At 44.5% G+C, this 19621-nt stretch overlaps 1 protein-coding gene across 5 annotated transcripts in view; it reads right to left on the reverse strand.

Annotated features, from left to right (window-relative positions):
• Window positions 1-5203: 5203 nt before the first annotated feature.
• The window catches only part of cdh24b (cadherin 24, type 2b), a 123525-nt gene continuing 109107 nt past the window's right edge, over window positions 5204-19621 (reverse strand). For 3 of the 5 annotated variants that reach the window (XM_029725130.1, XM_029725131.1, XM_029725132.1), the window contains exons 8-14: window positions 15388-15524; window positions 13984-14105; window positions 9614-9731; window positions 8852-9175; window positions 8262-8466; window positions 7442-7937; window positions 5204-6827 (exon numbers count right to left, since the gene is read on the reverse strand). In XM_029725130.1, the coding sequence (XP_029580990.1) occupies window positions 5817-6827; window positions 7442-7937; window positions 8262-8466; window positions 8852-9175; window positions 9614-9731; window positions 13984-14105; window positions 15388-15524 (2413 nt within the window). In that variant the 3' untranslated portion in view covers window positions 5204-5816. Of the gene's footprint in view, window positions 6828-6881; window positions 7216-7441; window positions 7938-8261; window positions 8467-8851; window positions 9176-9613; window positions 9732-13983; window positions 14106-15387; window positions 15525-19621 lie in introns of those variants that run through there. The other 2 variants (XM_029725133.1, XM_029725134.1) reach the window with 2 other exon arrangements.

Below are 19621 nucleotides of genomic sequence, written 5' to 3' on the forward strand. Positions count from 1 at the left end.
ACTTTCTCCAAATGTTGTTCATGACACCCCTGGTGAATGCTACAGTAAAGTCTGCAAAAACACTACAGTCATGTCTGCAAGAAATACTACAGTGAATACTAGAGTCATGTCTGCAAAAACAAAACAGTAATTACTACAGTATACTACAGACATGCCCGCTAAAACTCTACAGTGAATACTGTAAGAAATTGTCTAGTTTTGAAAGGACTGTATGGCTGGTTTTAGTGGGTGGTGACGACCACCAAATGGATCCTGTCAGAGAGACTCGAATTCACAACTTCTCTTTGATCACTTTGATTCGTTTTATTTAAGCAGGTCAATCATCAGAGGACATTGAAATAATAGAATGCAGTACAGTGCCCAGCGTAATTATTGTGACAGTAAAGCATTTCTTCTTCTTTTGACTCAATACTTCACTAGTTTGGATTTGAAATCAAACAATGACTATGAGGTTAAAGTGCAAACTGTTAATTTGAGGGTATTTTCATACTTATCGGGTGAACTGTTTAGAAATTACAGCACATTTTGTACATAGTCCCCCCATTTTAGGGGAGCAAAAGTATTAGTACAAAATCACTTATATGTGTATTAAAGTATTTGGTCCCATATACATAGCACGCAATGACTACATCAAGCTTGTGACTCTACCAATTTGTTGGATGCATTTTCTGTTTGTTTTGGTTGTGTTTGAGATCATTTTGTTCCCAATAGAAGTGAATGGTAAATAATGTATTGTGTCATTTTGGAGTCACCTTTGTTGTAAATAAGAATATAATATGTTTCTAAAAACTTCTATATGAATATAGACGATACCATGATTATGGATAATCCTGAATGGTTCATGAATATTGATGAGTGAGAACATTACAGACACACAAGTCAGGTGACTTGTCAGGTGACTTGGCGGCCATTTTGGAGAGGCAGGTTGCCACTGTGATAGTGAGTTTGATAGTGAACTGGGCATTAAACATGGAATAATCCGCAACAAATGCTATAGTATACTAGTCATGGAAGGGTACCAAAAAAACGTACCATTTACAACTCCCCTCCAACTACCGGATCTCACCCTCTTTTAATGTTTCCCTTCTTAGGACGGTGGTTCCTGGCCCCCTTGCTGATGCCGTCCCCCGTTATAACCCTCCGCCTCCCCTGGACATCGATGGGTCCCCTGCCTATGCCATCAGGTCTCTACTGGACTCCCGACGTCATGGGGGTCGGCTTCAGTACCTGGTGAACTGGGAGGGGTACAGCCCAGAGGAGCGATGTTGGGTTCCGGTGGCCGACATCCTGGACCCCAACATTGTCCAGGATTTCCATGTCTGCCAACCGGCCAGATCCTTGGGGCCTTCCTCCTGGCGGCGTCGTCCTGTGGCTGGAGCTGCGCGTGAGGGGGGTACTGTCACACCTACTCCCGTTCCCTCTCTGGCGCTCGAAATCGACAGTCTACTAACCACCGGTCCTGGCAACCCAGATAACGCACACCTGGCAACCATCATTACGCACACCTGCTCCCCATCGTTATGCACAACTGGACTTCATCATTACCTTGATTACTTCCCCTTTATTTATCCCTGTAGCTTCAGTCTTCAGGCAATATTGGTTTTGTTCACGTTCAGTACGCTTCTTCCGTTTTGTTTATCTGCTTATTCTCATTATTAAACTCACCTTCTGCACCTGCTTCCTGACTTCTAGCGTATACGTTACAATATGTTAAAATAAAGGTTAACTAAAATAAATTACAGTGTATAGTATACTACAAAATTCAATAGTAAGCACTACACAATCGAGGGATACTACTACAGTGTGTAGTATTCTCCACTATACTACAAAATTCTCAAGGGATAGTACAGTGTGCAAAATTCTATTTTAAGCACTACATGATCAAGCGATACTAGTGTGGAGTATAAGATTCTACAGTATACTACAGTTTACTACATAATTATAGTAAGTACTGAAGTATTCTATAGCAAGCTGTAGTATTTGTTTTACGTGGGTAACCCACCCACACACCTACGTGTATGCATACACACACACACACACACACACACACACACACACACACACACACACACACACACACACACACACAGTCAGTTACACACACACACACACAACATTCGAAGGTTGTTTCATTGGAGAGACCAATAAGAAAAGACCACCTGCCAAGTGTGACATCTCTTTAAAACATATTCTTTTTATTCAAATTTACAAAAAATAAAAGGAAAAATACAACATAATAAATACATTTACTTTATTCAGCACGCCATCTTGGAATTTGATCAACATCGTGCAGGAGTGATGAAGTCCCAAAGGGAGACTGAACCTGGGGTTGTCTGGTGGCGTTCAAAGTTCATGACCTTCTACCCTCCATAACACACACAGAATATAACCACACACCCCTGAAAAACTACATGTATAGCATGTCAGGACCTGCCATTAAATGCAGTGTATTGTCATTTAATTGTGTGGGTAAATGGTTTGATATCTCCTGACAATCTCACTTTCCTCTCTGACCAAAGTGTGTGTGTGTGTGGGGGGGGGGGGGGGGGGTTGACTAGGAATGGGAAACCCTGGTCCTGGAGTGCCCCTGCGACAGGAGGTGACTGATTCAACTAATCATGCCTTTGATTGGACCAATTTGGTGTTTCGATTCCTTTCCTCCGGAGGTGACATAATCAGTTCAATCAAGTAGTTAAGTGACGGCGGCACTACAAGCCAAGGCCTCGCCATCTACAGATCAATCAGCTGGAGCATCACTCTGATTTAGACCAATCAGCACAAGCAAAACACCAGGAGCCAATCGGCACTGGCTAACCATGTTTCGGGTGACATAAGTCATTATTCCACAGTAGATGAGGCACCAATCAGTTTATAATTACGACACACACATATATTACACTATCTATATTTATAGGTGTGAACTACATAGCATATTCCACAGTGTATGTGAGTGTTTTACAGGTGTATGTGGTTATTCCCTGTGAATAGGGGCTTGACTAGCCCTGATATGGCTAACCTCTATAGTCCTCAAACTCAACTCTGGACCTCTAAGCCAGTTCCACTGTTTTTTTCATTGTTCCCCTCTAATCAGGGACTAATGTAGACCTGGGCAATTAATTATTAGATAGAACAGAAAACCGGCAGGTTCCGGACCTCGTAGGGTAAGAGTTGAATAACCCTCTATAGCCTCCACTATGGTGTCTAGACTATACAATACTATGGAGGCTAGCCATATCAGGGCTGGAGTCTGACCGGCCAAGTCTTTGGCCCGATTTGAATACATTCAAAACGCATCCCTGCTTCCGCCCATTCCACCCAGTAATTGTCACTGATTTAACACATTTTGATAGGTGAAAGGAAGGGTTCCCTTTCATAGCTTTGACTTGTCAAATCAGTGATAACTCCAAGGAATGGAGAGACGAAGGGTGAGTTTTTAAAAGTATTTCAACAGGACCTTACACAGTGACACAGTGTGATTGTGGACTCTTATGGTGATTGTGTAGACTTCCTCTTTTCACTAGGGGGTTTGTCACAATCTGAGCCAATGTTAAGTTAACAGTGCACAACTTTTGGGCATGGCACATAAAGTCTAAGCTGGCAGGAGTCTCTATATGCTGCCTCGTGTCCCTGTAAAATGTTCCACATTTTACGGGGACACTGAGCAATAGCTATATATGTATTCTTCCATTACAGCTCCAGTCAATTCAGCGAATGGGTTGTGACAATTGCATTGGAGAATAGAACACAGCATCGGGCAGTTTTCATGGTCCAGTTAAATGGTTTTCAATGGAAACTGAATTAATTGAAATGCTGGCTTAGAAAGCTACCTCACATAACTTTGCATGCCAGGCTTCTAGTTCTAGTCAGATACATGGCTGATGAAGAAGAGTACCTCACAAGTAATCGAGTGCGCATGTTCTGTACAACACTTTTTGCCAGGTTAAAGACATATTTGAATACTCGGCTTTTCCACAAGAATGTTGTGTTAGGCACACAATATTCTGGTTTGACCTAATGTAAAGTACATTGTGCCAGTTTAGTTCAGGTCAGGTAAATCAAGTTCAGTCTGGTTGAAATATTAATCTAGGCCAGGTCTAAGTTGTCCCAACAGTGCTCTGTTCAAACGTGACAGTTTTTCCACTTTTATTTTTTTGACAATTATCTTCTCTTTTAACAATGGTATTCACTGATATTTACAAATGCATGTACATACAGTAGAACAGTAGTTATTGTCCAAAGACATCTTCTTTAAAAAAAAAAAAAAAAAAAAAAACTTGATCTGACATTATTCATAGTCTAGTATTGAATGCCACACAGTATAAAAGTGCATTCCAGCTGAAAACCCAGCTCATTCTTAAACTGACCTCTAACCTTTGACCATTACGGGGCCCAGTCGTTTCTGTTCGCTGGGTCTGCTGGTTTTCATTCTGACACTCTTCACTGATAAATGGAAGTTATGGATTGGACGGTTAAGAGTTTCCAGAGTGGGAATGGGGGGTTGAGATTGGTTGAGATTGTTCTCAAATCATGCAGACTTGGTCCTCAAGACATGTTGATTGAATAGATGGAGATTTTGCATCAAAAATAGTCATGTCTCTCCTCTCCTCCCTACATACAGTAAAATACTCGATTTAGAAGAGATTTATTAGATTCATACATAGATTCAATGCATCTTGTCAATACTTTTACTTTAGTGATTTTTATACAATCAATGCCTGATAACACAAATTAGTCTTTAGTGTGTGTGGGTCGTTCCATCAATCCGTTGCCTTTTGAGAAGTGTAACTTGGTCATAATAAACTTGGATTCCACCTAATTAGAGAATTTTTTTCATCTTAATAAAAAACATGTTTTCCCATCTCAAGAGGTTAACTAAAAAAATACTATAGTAAGTGCCTATTAAGTTCCAAATAAAGTAACAGGTTTGACCGTAACAGGGTTGACTGTAACAGAGTTGACCGTAACAGGGTTGACAATTTCATCTTAATTCAGGGGAATGGTAGCTTTTCTGTGCAATAGAGTGTGGCAATTGAACGCAAGCTTCACAAAAAAAATAAACATGTTAAAAAATGTCTAGCCTGTGTTTGTAAACACAACGACACTCAGCTAAGCCTGGGAATATCATATCCCTTTTTTTCTTCTCACAATGTGTATTTTCCGGTGATACGACTTTTTCAGCGATTTAAATGATTCATCGTTTTTATTTGGAATGAAGTAGTGAGTTGACAGTTTCTGCACAATCATCTCTCTTCCTCTCTCTCTCTCTCTCTTTGTCTTTCTTCTCTATCCCTCTGTCTTGTTCATCTTATATCCCTTTCTCCTCCGTGTGGTACCCTAATTTTCCATACTTCCTTGTTGAATGTATTGTCTTGCTGGCACATCATCCCCCTCCACAAAAGTATTTGTTTCCAATTTCTCTCTCTCAGATGCACACCCTCATCCCACACACACGCAAACAAAGAAACACATTCGCTCACTCCCACTCTCCTCTTTCTATTTCTATAGATGTAGAGCTGAATGAAAATCCCGTCTTGGATGTTTAGGTTGTTTCTCTTTGTCCAGACCACTTAACAAATTGTTGCTGCTTAGTGGAGAAACATCATGCACATTGTCTCAGTATCTGTGCTCACACATATCAGCCTTTCACCACTTATTGCTTTAAATTACATCAATCACTCCCTCCCCTGCCCTTGCTTCCCTGGGCTCATTTCTATCTGTCTCTTTTTATTACTCTCCCTCTTCATCTCGCTCTCCTTTAACTTCTCTTCCCATTATTCTAACTCTGCTTGCCTTTTAATCATTCTTCCACCCCTCCCTCATTCTCTCTCCTTTTTTTCTTCTCCCTCTCTGTCTTTCCCCTCATCTCCAGACTGCTCCTCTTTCTGCCCCTCCTCTTTTTCAGCCTCTTTTTTGTTGTTCTCTACCCCTCCCTCCCCATCCTTCTCCTTGTCCTCTTGTTTTTCTTTCTCCCTATCTTGGAACAGCTTGGCTAGCTCCTGAAATTGCGGACCCCACTCCTCCAGTCCTCCTCCCCACTCCTCCTTCTCTGCATCCTTCTCTCCCTCACTCTCCAGCGAACTGAGGGAGCCTGCACGTGACCCTGTGCCCTCCAGCCCGTACACCTGCACTGAGTCATAGGGAGGCTGCGAAGGGTCAAAGGTGACCTGAGCCAGACGAAGGCGGAGGAACTCACCCACCCTGAGGGCCAAGGAGTGACCACCTGGTACTGGACCCCCTCTCCCCGCCTCTATCCCTGGGACCCACCCTGCCCCATACCCCATGATGCCCCCATATGTGCCCCTGGCCTGCCCTGGGAAGGGCAGCATCTGGGGTGTCATATCCCTTCTCCCTAAAATGTATGCCCCAATACCCACCCTGTCCCGCCAGTCAGCCATGAACCCTTCTGGGTACATCCCCCCGCAAGAAGTGCCAGTCAGAGATATCCCTCCGCCTTCCCTGTCTGGCCTGGCCACCACAAAGTTGCTGCCAATCTCCAGCCCTCCCCTCCCCAGGCTCCCAGGGTAGTCCTGCCTTAGTCCTGCTGCCTCCCCCTGCAGGACACTGGTGTAGTTGCGGGCGGCTGACTGCTGAGACTTGCTGTCTGGGCCGTTCGCCCCAGGGCCTCCACCTCCACCACCAGAGGAACCTCCTTCAGCTAAGCCGGAGCCGGTGCGTTTGGGGGAGAGGCCTGCGCGGGAGGCTCTGCGGCCCGCCATGGGCAGGGTGGCCGAGTCACACACCCAGGCACCTCCCTGGCCAACCACAGAGCCAGAGCGGGTCAGGACTAGGCTGTGCTCCCTCTCCCGGGGGAGGGTCTCAGACTGGACCTGCAGGGGACGGGGAGGAGGAGGGTCAGTTAGGGACAGGGGCAGGGCAAGGGAACGGCGCTGTTAAGTGGAAGTAGAAGATAAAGGATAACAAGATGTGATATTGCGGTTGAGAGGAGAGAGAATTGTAAGGGAACGAACGGAGAGATGAATTGGAGAAATAATTAAAGCAGATAGCCGGAGCGTAAGTAAAAGGCCAAAAGAAAGAAACGGAGATAAGGAAGATGAGGGAGAGAAAGGAGATGCCGTGAGGAAGAAAGCAAAAGGCAGAGAGACAGAAGAAGAATAGACAGACAGCGCGCAAGATACAGAGTGAAAGAGAAACAGAGTTGAGAAGGTAAGAGAAGCAGCAGAGGTTAATTGAGCACTAGAAAGAACTAATAGTGCACTGTGAGAGGAGGATGAAGAAGGAGGAGAAAATCAAGAGACAAAACGTTAAAAAAGGAAAGAAGGACAGAAAGCTTCTTAAATCTAAATTAAAATTTTTAAAAAAATTACAAAAATACATATTCATCATAATCTTCCCTCAGAATCCTGTTCAATCAGCAGTGCAATAAGAGTACCAAATGATAACATTTATTGACTGATTGTGATATACGGTGTCTGTCTCTTACCAAGTCCACTGAGTCCTGACTTTGGCTCTGCTGCTCACTGCTGTTCTCTGTACAGTTGCTCATAGCTCCCCCTCCGCCTCTCTCCTGGCTGTCATTGGTCCGCGGTGTCCCTCCATCTGAGGTGCTAACCCCGCTCTGTAGGCCTGTTCCGTCTCTGCTCTCTCTGCTGCTGATTTCAGCTGGGCCTATGTACACGGCCCCTGGCTCCAGGGCCCCCACCATGGCCCCCTGATTCTGGATGACCAACGAGTGGTCCGGCTGGCTCCCAGGGAAGCGGTAGGCCAGCTCAGACAGGCCCGGCTCAAACTGGCTCCCTGGAGTACGTCGGAGAACAGGTAGGGTATGGCTGCTGTAGCAGAGGCGGCCGTACATGGGCCCTCCAGGGCCGGAGTAGGTCGGGTCCAGGGTCGGGTTCTGGGCCCAGCTGTAAGACTGGGCTTTGTCCTGGACGTGCTGGGAGTAGCGTCTGGGGGATAGAAGATAGGGTGTGACAAGGCTAGACTACATGTTATAGCATGTTACAGCAGCTTTACACAGAAACAAATACCATTGAGGGATAAGATAACATAGACATATATCACTCAGAACAATTGACCATGTTTGAGGGAAAGTGGAAGTTAGTGGTGCCCAACAAAGTGTAGAATAAAGTGTCATAGTTTTCCTCTTTATTTTTTAGATAAGAGGCTGATTAGTTTTGAGGCAACACATGATCTAAGTGGATCAATACAGTCTTAGAGAGACTCCTGAGAACTCTTGAGGACTGGAGTTGTATGTGCCTGTGTTTTTTCCTAGTACAGCTTTCAATTAAACACACACTCACATGTTCCTGCTGTCCAGGGTGCGGTATACCCTGCGTGAGCTGTGGGGGGCGCTCTGGAGCGCTGCAATGTCGAAGGCGGCCGTGTCGGCCTCACCCCCACCCTCGTCGTCGTAGGTGATGATGTTCTCCCGCACATCGTCCTCCTCCAGGGGGGACAGAGAGTCCCGCTTCTGACGGCGGAGGGACAGGGACAAGGCACTGACCGCTGGGGGTGGGAGGTGGGGAGGGAGAGAGAGAGTAAACAAACACTGGAAGGGGCAGATTAGAGTGTTGGTATAGCATATCTCTGCCCTGCATGCTAAAATCAGTAATTGACTTAGAGCCACAGCCAGTCAGACATAGATACACTGTGTACTGTACTACCCCTGTCACATTGGAATTGGATCGACGTAGGCATTCAGGAGGTCATTCCCAGTAAAATTCCAATCCAATTTGATGTAAATTAGGTTTGTGTTTCCCAGTAGGATAACTAACCACCTAATCATCAAGTCTTGATTGGTTGGATAAGGTGTGCTAGTGTGTTGTAACGAACGCCTGCAGTGCACACCCTGTGGATCTGGGTCTCTGAGACCAGGATTGAGTATATTTACCCAGCAGAGTGGCAACACAGGCCAGGATGGCCAGCAGGGCGGCGGTGCTAAGCCCAGGGGAAGGAGAGGTGGACTGCTGGGGGACACACACCGTCTCTCTCTCCCACTCCCAGTCTCCCTCCGTCTGCCTCTCCTGCCTCTCCTTCTCCCCAGCCCGGGCCCCTCCTCTCAGGCAGGGGCAGACGGACACGGTGACCGTCCCGGTGGAGGTCAGGCCAGATGTCCCGTCTCTTAGTACCAGGGGGACGTGCAGCGTGAGGGAGGAGGAAGAGGAGCGGGAGAGGGGCTGCAGGGGCGACAAGAGCAACAGGGTGCCGGTGGGGCCTGGAGGAAGAGAGCGAGACAGAGGGAAATACAACATTAGAGGGGGGAAAAAACACAAGTAACACACCTGAATTTAATTGAATGAAATCTCTACTATATAATGTTATTTCCATAGCTTCCCACAGCTTCCCTCAGAGGATGTGTCCGAAAGCATTGGGAAAAGATGGATGTAGAGTAGAGGCAAAGGTAAACAACAGGGGAAACAAAAGGGGAGGAGGATAAAAGATGTAAACATTTGAAGGCACGGAGGCTGTGAGATGGATGGTAGAGGAGATAGGTAGAGACAGAGAGAGAAGAGGGGGGAGAGGAGTGTGTGTGAGAGAGAGGGGGCCAGACAGAGAGGGGGAGCGAGATGGGACGTGTGTGTGAGAGAGAGAGAGAGAGAGAGAGAGAGAGAGAGAGATGTAAGAGAAAGAAAGGGAGAGAGACTATACACACCTCCACTGTCCCTGATGCTGAAGTTGAGGGCGACGCTGGACTCTGGAGGGATGCTGAAATAGACAGCGCTGTCATTCCCTCCCTCATCTCTATCAATCGCACGCAACACCTGCACCACCTGAATGGAAGAGATAAGAGAGAGGGTGAGACCAGACACAGAGGAGGAACGATTGGGAGGGGGAGGGAGGATGGGGGAGGGGGAGGTCGGCGAGAGACACACAGACAAGAAGAGAAAGAGAAAGATAGATAGATAGATAGATAGATACAGTGAGGGAAAAAGTATTTGATCCCCTGCTGATTTTGTACGTTTGCCCACTGACTAAGAAATTATCAGTCTATCATTTTAATGGTAGGTTTATTTGAACAGTAAGAGACAGAATAACAACAAAAAAATCCAGAAAAACGCATGTCAAAAATGTTATGAATTGATTTGCATTTTAATGAGGGAAATAAGTATTTGACCCCTCTGCAAAACATGACTTAGTACTTGGTGGCAAAACCCTTGTTGGCAATCACAGGGGTCAGACGTTTCTTGTAGTTGGCCACCAGGTTTGCACACATCTCTGGAGGGATTTTGTCTCACTCCTCTTTGCAGATCTTCTCCAAGTCATTAAGGTTTCGAGGCTGACGTTTGGCAACTCAAACCTTCAGCTCCCTCCACAGATTTTCTATTAGATTAAGGTCTGGAGACTGGCTAGGCCACTCCAGGACCTTAATGTGCTTCTTCTTGAGCCACTCCTTTGTTGCCTTGGCCGTGTGTTTTGGGTCATTGTCATGCTGGAATACCCATACATGACCCATTTTCAATGCCCTGGCTGAGGGGAGGTTCTCAACCAAGATTTGACGGTACATGGCCCCGTCCATCGTCCCTTTGATGCGGTGAAGTTGTCCTGTCCCCTTAGTAGAAAACCACCCCCAAAGCATAATGTTTCCACCTCCATGTTTGACGGTGGGGATGGTGTTCTTGGGGTCATAGGCAGCATTCCTCCTCCTCCAAACATGGCAAGTTGAGTTGATGCCAAAGAGCTCCATTTTGGTCTCATCTGACCACAACACCTTCACTCAGTTGTCCTCTGAATCATTCAGATGTTCAGATGGGCATGTATATGTGCTTTCTTGAGCAGGGGGACCTTGCGGGCGATGCAGGATTTCAGTCCTTCACGGCGTACTGTGTTACCAATTGTTTTCTTGGTGACTATGGTCCCAGCTGCCTTGAGATCATTGACAAGATCCTCCCATGTAGCTCTGGGCTGATTCCTCACCGTTCCCATGATCATTGCAACTCCACGAGGTGAGATCTTGCATGGAGCCCCAGGCCAAGGGAGATTGACAGTTCTTTTGTGTTTCTTCCATTTGCGAATAATCGCACCAACTGTTGTCACCTTCTCACCAAGCTGCTTGGCGATGGTCTTGTAGCCCATTCCAGCCTTGTGTAGGTCTACAATCTTGTCCCTGACATCCTTGGAGAGCTCTTTGGTCTTGGCCATGGTGGAGAGTTTGGAATCTGATTGATTGATTGCTTCTGTGGACAGATGTCTTTTATACAGGTAACAAGCTGAGATTAGGAGCACTTCCTTTAAGAGTGTGCTCCTAATCTCAGATCGTTATCTGTATAAAAGACACCTGGGAGTGAGAAATCTTTCTGATTGAGAGAGGGTCAAATACTTATTTCCCTCATTAAAATGCAAATCAATTTATAACATTTTTGACATTTTTCTGGATTTTTTTGTTGTTATTCTGTCTCTCACTGTTCAAATAAACCTACCATTAAAATGATAGACATCATTTCTTTGTCAGTGGGCAAGCGTACAAAATCAGCAGGGATCAAATACTTTTTTCCCCTCACTGTAGCAGCAGAGGTAGAAGAGATAGAAGGGGGATATGAGAAAAATAATAGAGATCGAGAAAGAGCACTTTGTAACAACGCATTCCTTTAACTACCGCCCACATCCCTGTGCAAGAGTTCAGCATTTACCTAATCAAAACAAACAGACTCTGCTAGATATAACCTTTAATACCAAGTAGGAAGTAATTAAAGTATATCTAGCCATAACAGAGTAGGGAATGACTGGGTTGGCTTTCCGTATACAATCTACTAAGCCTGGGTTCCGACTGTGGAGATGCACTTAGAAAATAAATGATCTTATTCGATCTAGTGAATATTATCTCAGTTTAAACCATTGGGACTCTCTTAAAATACTGCCTGTGGAGAACAGGCAATACAACATACCTCTTTAATGGACTTTAGAGTGCATTAGTGCTAGCGCAGTGATTCAGACCAGGAATTAGATGTTAGGAAGTTTCTGAGTTATGCAGAAGCTATGGCTCTCATTTTGAAAGGGTTTCTACATTATAAACTTTATTTTCTCTGTTTTAATGTCTTTATAAAAAAATACATATATTTTCAGATCCATTATATACTGAACAAAAATAAATGCAACAATTTCAAAGATTTTACTGAGTTACAGTTCATATAAGGAAATCTGTCAATTGAAATCAATTCATTAGGCCCTAATATATGGATTTCACATGACTAGGAATACGGATATGCATCTGTTGGTCACAGATACCTTAAAAAAAAGGTAGTGGCGTGGATCAGAAAACCAGTAAGTATCTGGTGTGACCACCATTTGCCTCATGCAGCATGATACATGGAAGAACTGGGACATTTTCAGGTCCCAGGAATTGTGTACAGATCCTTGCAACATGGGGTCGTGCACTATCATGCTGAAACGTGACTTGATGGCAGCGGATAGATGGCACGAGAATGGGCCTCAGGTTCTCGTCACGGTATCATGTGCAATCAAATTGACATTGTTGTGTTCGTTGTCCGTAGCTTATGCCTGCCTATACCATAATCCCACCTCCACCATGGGGCACTATCTTCTCAATGTTGACATCAGCAAACCGTTTGCCCACACGACGCCATACACGTGGTCTGTGGTTGTGAGGCCGGTCGGATGTACTGCCAAATTCTCTAAAATGACGTTGGAGGCAGCTTATTTACATTTACATTTAAGTCATTTAGCAGACGCTCTTATCCAGAGCGACTTACAAATTGGTGCATTCACCTTATGATATCCAGTGGAACAACCACTTTACAATAGTGCATCTAATTCTTTTAAGGGGGGGGGGGGGGTTAGAAGGATTACTTTATCCTATCCCAGGTATTCCTTAAAGAGGTGGGGTTTCAGGTGTCTCCGGAAGGTGGTGATTGACTCCGCTGTCCTGACGTCGTGAGGGAGCTTGTTCCACCATTGGGGTGCCAGAGCAGCGAACAGTTTTGACTGGGCTGAGCGGGAACTGTGCTTCCTCAGAGGTAGGGAGGCGAGCAGGCCAGAGGTGGATGAACACAGTGCCCTTGTTTGGGTGCAGGGCCTGATCAGAGCCTGAAGGTACGGAGGTGCCGTTCCCCTCACAGCTCCGTAGGCAAGCACCATGGACTTGTAGCGGATGCGAGCTTCAACTGGAAGCCAGTGGAGAGAGCGGAGGAGCGGGGTGACGTGAGAGAACTTGGGAAGGTTGAACACCAGACGGGCTGCGGCGTTCTGGATGAGTTGTAGGGGTTTAATGGCACAGGCAGGGAGCCCAGCCAACAGCGAGTTGCAGTAATCCAGACGGGAGATGACAAGTGCCTGGACTAGGACCTGCGCCGCTTCCTGTGTGAGGCAGGGTCGTACTCTGCGAATGTTGTAGAGCATGAACCTACAGGATCGGGCAACAACTCAGGTAGACATTCTTGCAGTCAGCATGCCAATTGCACTCTCCCTCAAAACTTGAGACATCTCTGGCATTGTGTTGTCTGACAAAACGGCATTAGAGTGGCATTTTATTGTCCCCAGCACAAGGTGCACCTGTGTAATGATCGTGCTGTTTAATCAGTTTCTTGACATGCCACACCTGTCAGGTGGATGGATTATCTTGGCAAAGGAGAAATGCTCACTAACAGGAATGTAAAGAAATGTGTTCCCCAAATTTGAGAGAAATAAGCTTTTTGTGCATGTGGAACATTTCTGGGATCTTTACATGTTGCGCTTATATTTTTGTTCAGTGTACAATAGTTGGCTGATGGATTACGTCCCTGCAAGACGGTTCCTGTAGATTCACAGATCGTGAGACAGAACAACAAAGACACAGGCACACAAAAGAGGGAATAAACACAAACACAGATAGAAGGAACAGATGGACAAAGACAACAAATTACTGGAACAGAGACAACATGGCAACGTGGAAAAAGCAAGACAGAAATAGAGGCAGAAAGACGGAGGAAGCGTGGACTAAATGATCGAAGGAATCGACAAGAACACTCAAAGACTTTTTACACATGCACGCCAGCACACACACACACCCACTCTCTCTCTCTGACTGACCTGTCCGGTGGCTGATGAGTCACACATGGCTGTTGTGTACTTTCTGTCCAGCTCGGGAGCATTGTCATTCAGGTCCAGCGTTTCTATGGTAACCACCACTCTGGACACCTGACTGGGGTTGTCTGGGGGAGAGGAACCAGGGACATCCGTGTCACTACAGAGAGCATTTCACGACCGCAGAGTGGCCAACACATCTCAACTCAGCTGATCAATCCGCTAGGGTGTCCTTGTGACCTAGCCTACATGGTTGCCTTCAATAGATTTGGTTTGAATCTAAAGTGAACATAGCATTTGTCATGTGATGTTTTATCAATCTGGCTGAATCTGGGGGATATTGCTATATTTTAAGATTGAGCGTTGGAATTAGGGCCTCCATCGCTCTCTTTCCACATCAAACTGACTTTTCAAAGCTCCAACATCCAACAATAACAATATAGGTGAGCCGACATTCATGCAAAGCAGTTACATCAGGGCACAGTTTAAATGGATTGGGACGGAGTCCACACTGCATTCACACACCCACACACACTTTGGAAGGCACTGACTCAGTTTGGACTGCTCACATGAGTCCACACACACATTTCGGCCCACACACACACACATTTCGGCCCACACACACACACACACATTTTTGGGTAGTCTCTTTGGACTGTGTTCACACACTCTGAGCAGTAACACCATGTTATGGACGGAAGCCTTAGGTCCACATAGCAGGCAATGAGCTCCCAGTGTAGTGGCAGGCAGTGAGAGCAGAGGAGAGAGGCTGCCTCTGGCCACTGAGAGAAGAGACAGTTAGCAATACTGATACCGCCTCCAACGGTCTGGTTACTCTATGGAGCTCATTAATCAACTCTGGCAGCAGCATTACAACTACTGAAGACCCACTGCCACGCCGGCCAGTAGCACTGCCTAAATAAAGACTAGCACTGTCACCACACTAACCACTACTGTTGGTACTACTGTGTTACCACTAACTGATATGACTTTAAGGGGTTCATTTGGGATTTTTCTTAGCTGGTGGAAATGGTAGTTTAATTAGGATCTGCTATCTCCCATCCAAGGTGGTCGCCCTCCATTGATTCCCCCTAATTTCACACCCGGTGCTAACATGCTATAAGCCCTGCTACTATCACCATGAATGAAGCATTGGGGCACTACACTGCTGCTACCACTAGTACCACTGGCACTGTGTAGCTAATATAAGCCATCAAGACATATCAAGTAAAGCTGCTTAGTGGAGTGTATTGTATTTCAGCTCTCTACGACTTCATTTTATGAGGGTTTATAGGTGTAATGACTAGGGTGAAAAGGTAGACTATAGCTAGTGTAGAGTTAATCCTGGTCAGATCAAGTGGTCGGGGAACACTCCTAGCCCTAAATGATGACAAGGTTGTGCCCTCTGACCTCTCTGTGTGGCAATGACGGTGATGTTGTGCCATTGTTCGCGCTCGCGGTCCAGCTCCATGGCCGTGGTGATGAGGCCGCTGTCCGGGGTGATACGGTACAGAGCCTCTGGATCTGACTGGGGATCAATAGAGAACCTGGGAGAGATGGAGGAAGGGGGGGAGAAGTTGGGAGAAAACCAAGAGAGAGAGGGGCAGAAGAGAGGGAGAGAGAAAGAGGAAGATAAGGATGAGAGGATATAAATGGCCGTGGAATTACTATCGCAAATTATCGTAGTCGATACGAACTCATTTGAAGTGGATCTGACTTATCTAAATATCTCAATGAACATTCTAACTACCGTTCATAGGCGGATTGGCCGTCTGGCAATTCTGGCAAATGCCAGAAGGGCCGGACCCTTTTATTGGGGTGGGCTGGTCCCCCCCCAAAAAAACATTTCTACATATAACACTTTAAAAAATGGACAAGGCCAGGAGCCCATGAGCCAGTTTCTTTAATGACTTTGTCATAATTGTCATGTTGTCATAATCATCCACATTGAGTGTTTCGCTAACCAGTGGGCAACGGCCCCCCTATCAAGATGGGTTCGCCGGTTTTCTGATTGGTGTTTCAGCCTAGCTCAGTGCTTTCTGTGGTGGTGGGGCAGCCAGTGGAAAATACGGAGCATAGGGGTTGGTAATGTTCTCTAGTGGCACAGCGGTCTAAGGCACTGCATCTCAGTGCAAGAGGCATCACTACAATTCCTGGTTTGAATCCAGGCTGTAGCACATCTAGCTGTGATTGGGCAGTGTACAATTGGCCCAGTGGCGTCTGTGTTTGGCCAGGGTAGGCTGTCATTGTAAATAAGAATTTGTTCTTAACTGACTTGCCTAGTTAAATAACGGTTAAATAAATAAAATACAATAATTGTGCCAGGATTGGCTCAGCGTTCTGTCACTCATGGGGACACTACGTCACTGCAAAATCTACAGGGAGAGCTCAAAAATTCAAGCCCACTAAGGCTCAAGGTCATTGCCACAGATAAAATGACATTATATCAACCGTAGCTTTGATTGGACTGATCATGTCAAAATCATACTTTTAAAATCTTAGCTAGAAGTCATCATCATGAATCAAGTCGACAATCTATTGGAAAATCCTTCTCAATCGTTGTCATATGAAGAGAAATTATAGATAAAACCTAACGGTGCTCATAGGCCATTGGACATAAACATTACACAAGTTGTAAAATGCAAATTCAACAATGAGTGGTTTGGATGGAATCAGTGGCTAGCTGCAAGTGTTGCAAAGCAATCACTAGCCTGCTATACAGTGGAGTGGGTGTGTGGTCCAAGTCTGGGTCTATGGGTCTCTTTTCCAAGCTAAAAAGTATAAACATTAAACATTGGCAATGCTGTCAATCCAGCATGACTTCTGCAGCACTCAAAACAACTGGAAACTAGGAACTGGGAAATATCAGACTTCAGTGAGTTCAAGACAACTGGGAACTCGGAAAAAAACAAGCTCCGACTGGGAAAATACGTTTTCAACGGTCATCCAACTCGGATTTGCAAGTTGGGAACTCAGGGATCTTTCTAGAGCTCCGACCTGAAGATCACTTACGTCATGATTCGCCTTTGTTTTTTCCCCAGAGTTCCCAGTTGTCTTGAAAGCGCCATAAAATCCAGAGAATGCCAGACTTTGATGACAAAGTTTGATGACAAAATTTGCCCACAAGAAAGAATGCCCCACCATCTTCCTGTTCAAGTGAGCACAGCACAACAAGGTGAGTCCAAAAAGGTATTGCATGCTGCTGCATATATTATGTAATAAGCCAGGGAGATATGCATACTGTAGCTAAGAAAGTAATACTAAGTGTATGTTGTGTAGTAAGCTGTTAGTAGCCCATGTGCCTCACCCTAATAATTTGCTCCCTTTTCCCCTCATAACTTAGCCTACTGTTCTGACTTGGTGGTGCACAAGTAGCCTGTTTTAGAGAAATGTCATCATCAAATATTGTAAGAGCTTTCATTGTCTGCTTATATGCCCCCTTTATTTATCCTACGGTTCTGACTTGGTGTACAGGGAGAATACTGTAAGAACGGCCCAAGTTCTGAATTCTGTCACTGTACATTTCAAAAGTGCTGAACAAATAGTTATATTGACTAAGTCTGTCCTAACTCGCTCATTATTGTCTTAATCAAAATTATGGATTGCCTCTTATCCGCTCATCCCCTTATGCCTTAGTTTGTACATCTCAATTGTCAGTAGAAAAACACATTTGTTTTACCAAGTCAGCCATATCAGCTATGTTTTTTAAAAAGGCAGTAAACGAGGCTGAATTAACTGTTTCGCTGCCAGACAAGGATCCGCTGATAACCAGGTGTAGCAGTGGTAAGGATTCACTATATGGTGCTGAAAATAAAGCTCTGCTGTTGGGACAGCTTTATGTAGGCCCTAACAGTTTGTGGGCACTGTTTGTCACCGTTATAGTCCAATTCATGTATTGTTTAGTGTTGTGTTGTGTAGTGGCTTTTCTGGCATGCATAAAAAAAAACAATTGGTTTGCCCCACCAAGATTTATATGCTAAAATCGCCACTGTGTCAGTCACTCAGTCAAAACGGAAAGGTGTTGCCGAAATTGTTAGAGAGCAAAAAAAAAGCACTTGAGGCTGATGCTGCTAACTGTGTGAAATGAAACAACTTAATTTGCTACAAGTTCAGGTTCTGCTGGTTTGAATGCTCCGTCTGTGAGAAATGACAGATAAGCTGCTGTGGTGCAGTCGAGGTAGGAAAAAAAAGGAGAAAGACACATTTACGTACACTAACACAGATCATGCAGCCTACTGCTGCCAGTTAGGCCTCATATTTTGTCTGTATAGTGTATGAAATATATTTCATACTTATAATAGTAGGCTAATTAGCGAAGGGGGGATTCGGAGGAACATTTAGATACTAGGCTCCCTGCAAAATAGTCTAACAAGCCATTAGAATGGCTTTTATAACATGTAGGTAAGGCAATAGCCATCTGTTAAGACATTTATACAGTGCTTTTTGCTAAACACAAGCCACCATGTATAAAGGTAAATTGGGGCAATACTACACCCAGTCACTACAAAGATACAGGCGTCTTTCCTAACTCAGTTGCCGGAGAAGAAGGAAACTGCTCAAGGATTTCACCATGCCAATGGTGATTTTAAAACAGTTATAGAGATTAATGGTTGTGATATGAGAAAACTGAGGATGGATCAACAACATTGTAGTTACTCCATAATACTAACCTAAATAACAGAGTGAAAAGAAGAAAGCCTGTACAGAATAAAAATATTCCAAAACATGTATCCGGTTTGTTGCAAAGAAATTTACTTTTTGTCCTGAATACAAAGCATTATGTTTGGGGGATATCAACACATCACTGAGTACCACTCATCATATTTTCATGCATGGTGGTGGCTGTATCATATTATGGGTATGCTTGTCATCGGCAAGGACTATGAAGTTTTTTGGGATAAAAAGAATGTTGGATGTTCCTGAGTGGCCTAGTTACAGTTTTTACTTAAATCGGCTTGAAGATCAATGGCAAGTCCTGAAAATGACTGTCTAGCAATGATCAACAATCAACTTGACTGAGCTTGAAGAATTTTCAAAAGAATAATGGGCAAATATTGTACAATACAGGTGTGCAAAGCTCTTAGAGACATACCCAAAAAGACTCAAAGTATTTTCTGTATTTCATTTGAATACATTTGCAAACATTTCTAAAAACATGTTTTCCCTTTGTTGTTGTAGGGTATTGTGTCCAGATGGGTGAGAGATAAAAATATCTATTTAATCCATTTTGAATTCAGGCTGTAACACAACAAAATGTGGAATAAGTTCATGGGTATGAATACTTTCTTAAGGCACTGTAAACACTTAGCTATGTGGGCAGGGAGGAACACTTGAAATGCACTACTTTTAAATTGATAATTAGGCCTTTAAAATGTATTATATAAGCCAATGGTCATCTACAAGACATTTATTCCATGATTTTCCTCTTTGTCTAATATCCAGTACCAATCAAAAGTTTGGAAACCACCATTCATTTAAGGGTTTTTCTTTATTTTTACTATTTTCTACATTGTGTCCAAACTTTTGACTGGTACTGTATGTGTTTATTCATTCAGAACTAGGATGGGTAACACTTTACATTAAGGGTCCGTAAAAAAACATTTACAAGGTATTTATAAATTGTGTGTTCACCATGTATGAATCA

This window comes from Salmo trutta, chromosome 31 (genome assembly GCF_901001165.1).
Source record: "Salmo trutta chromosome 31, fSalTru1.1, whole genome shotgun sequence".
Lineage (NCBI taxonomy): Eukaryota > Metazoa > Chordata > Actinopteri > Salmoniformes > Salmonidae > Salmo > Salmo trutta.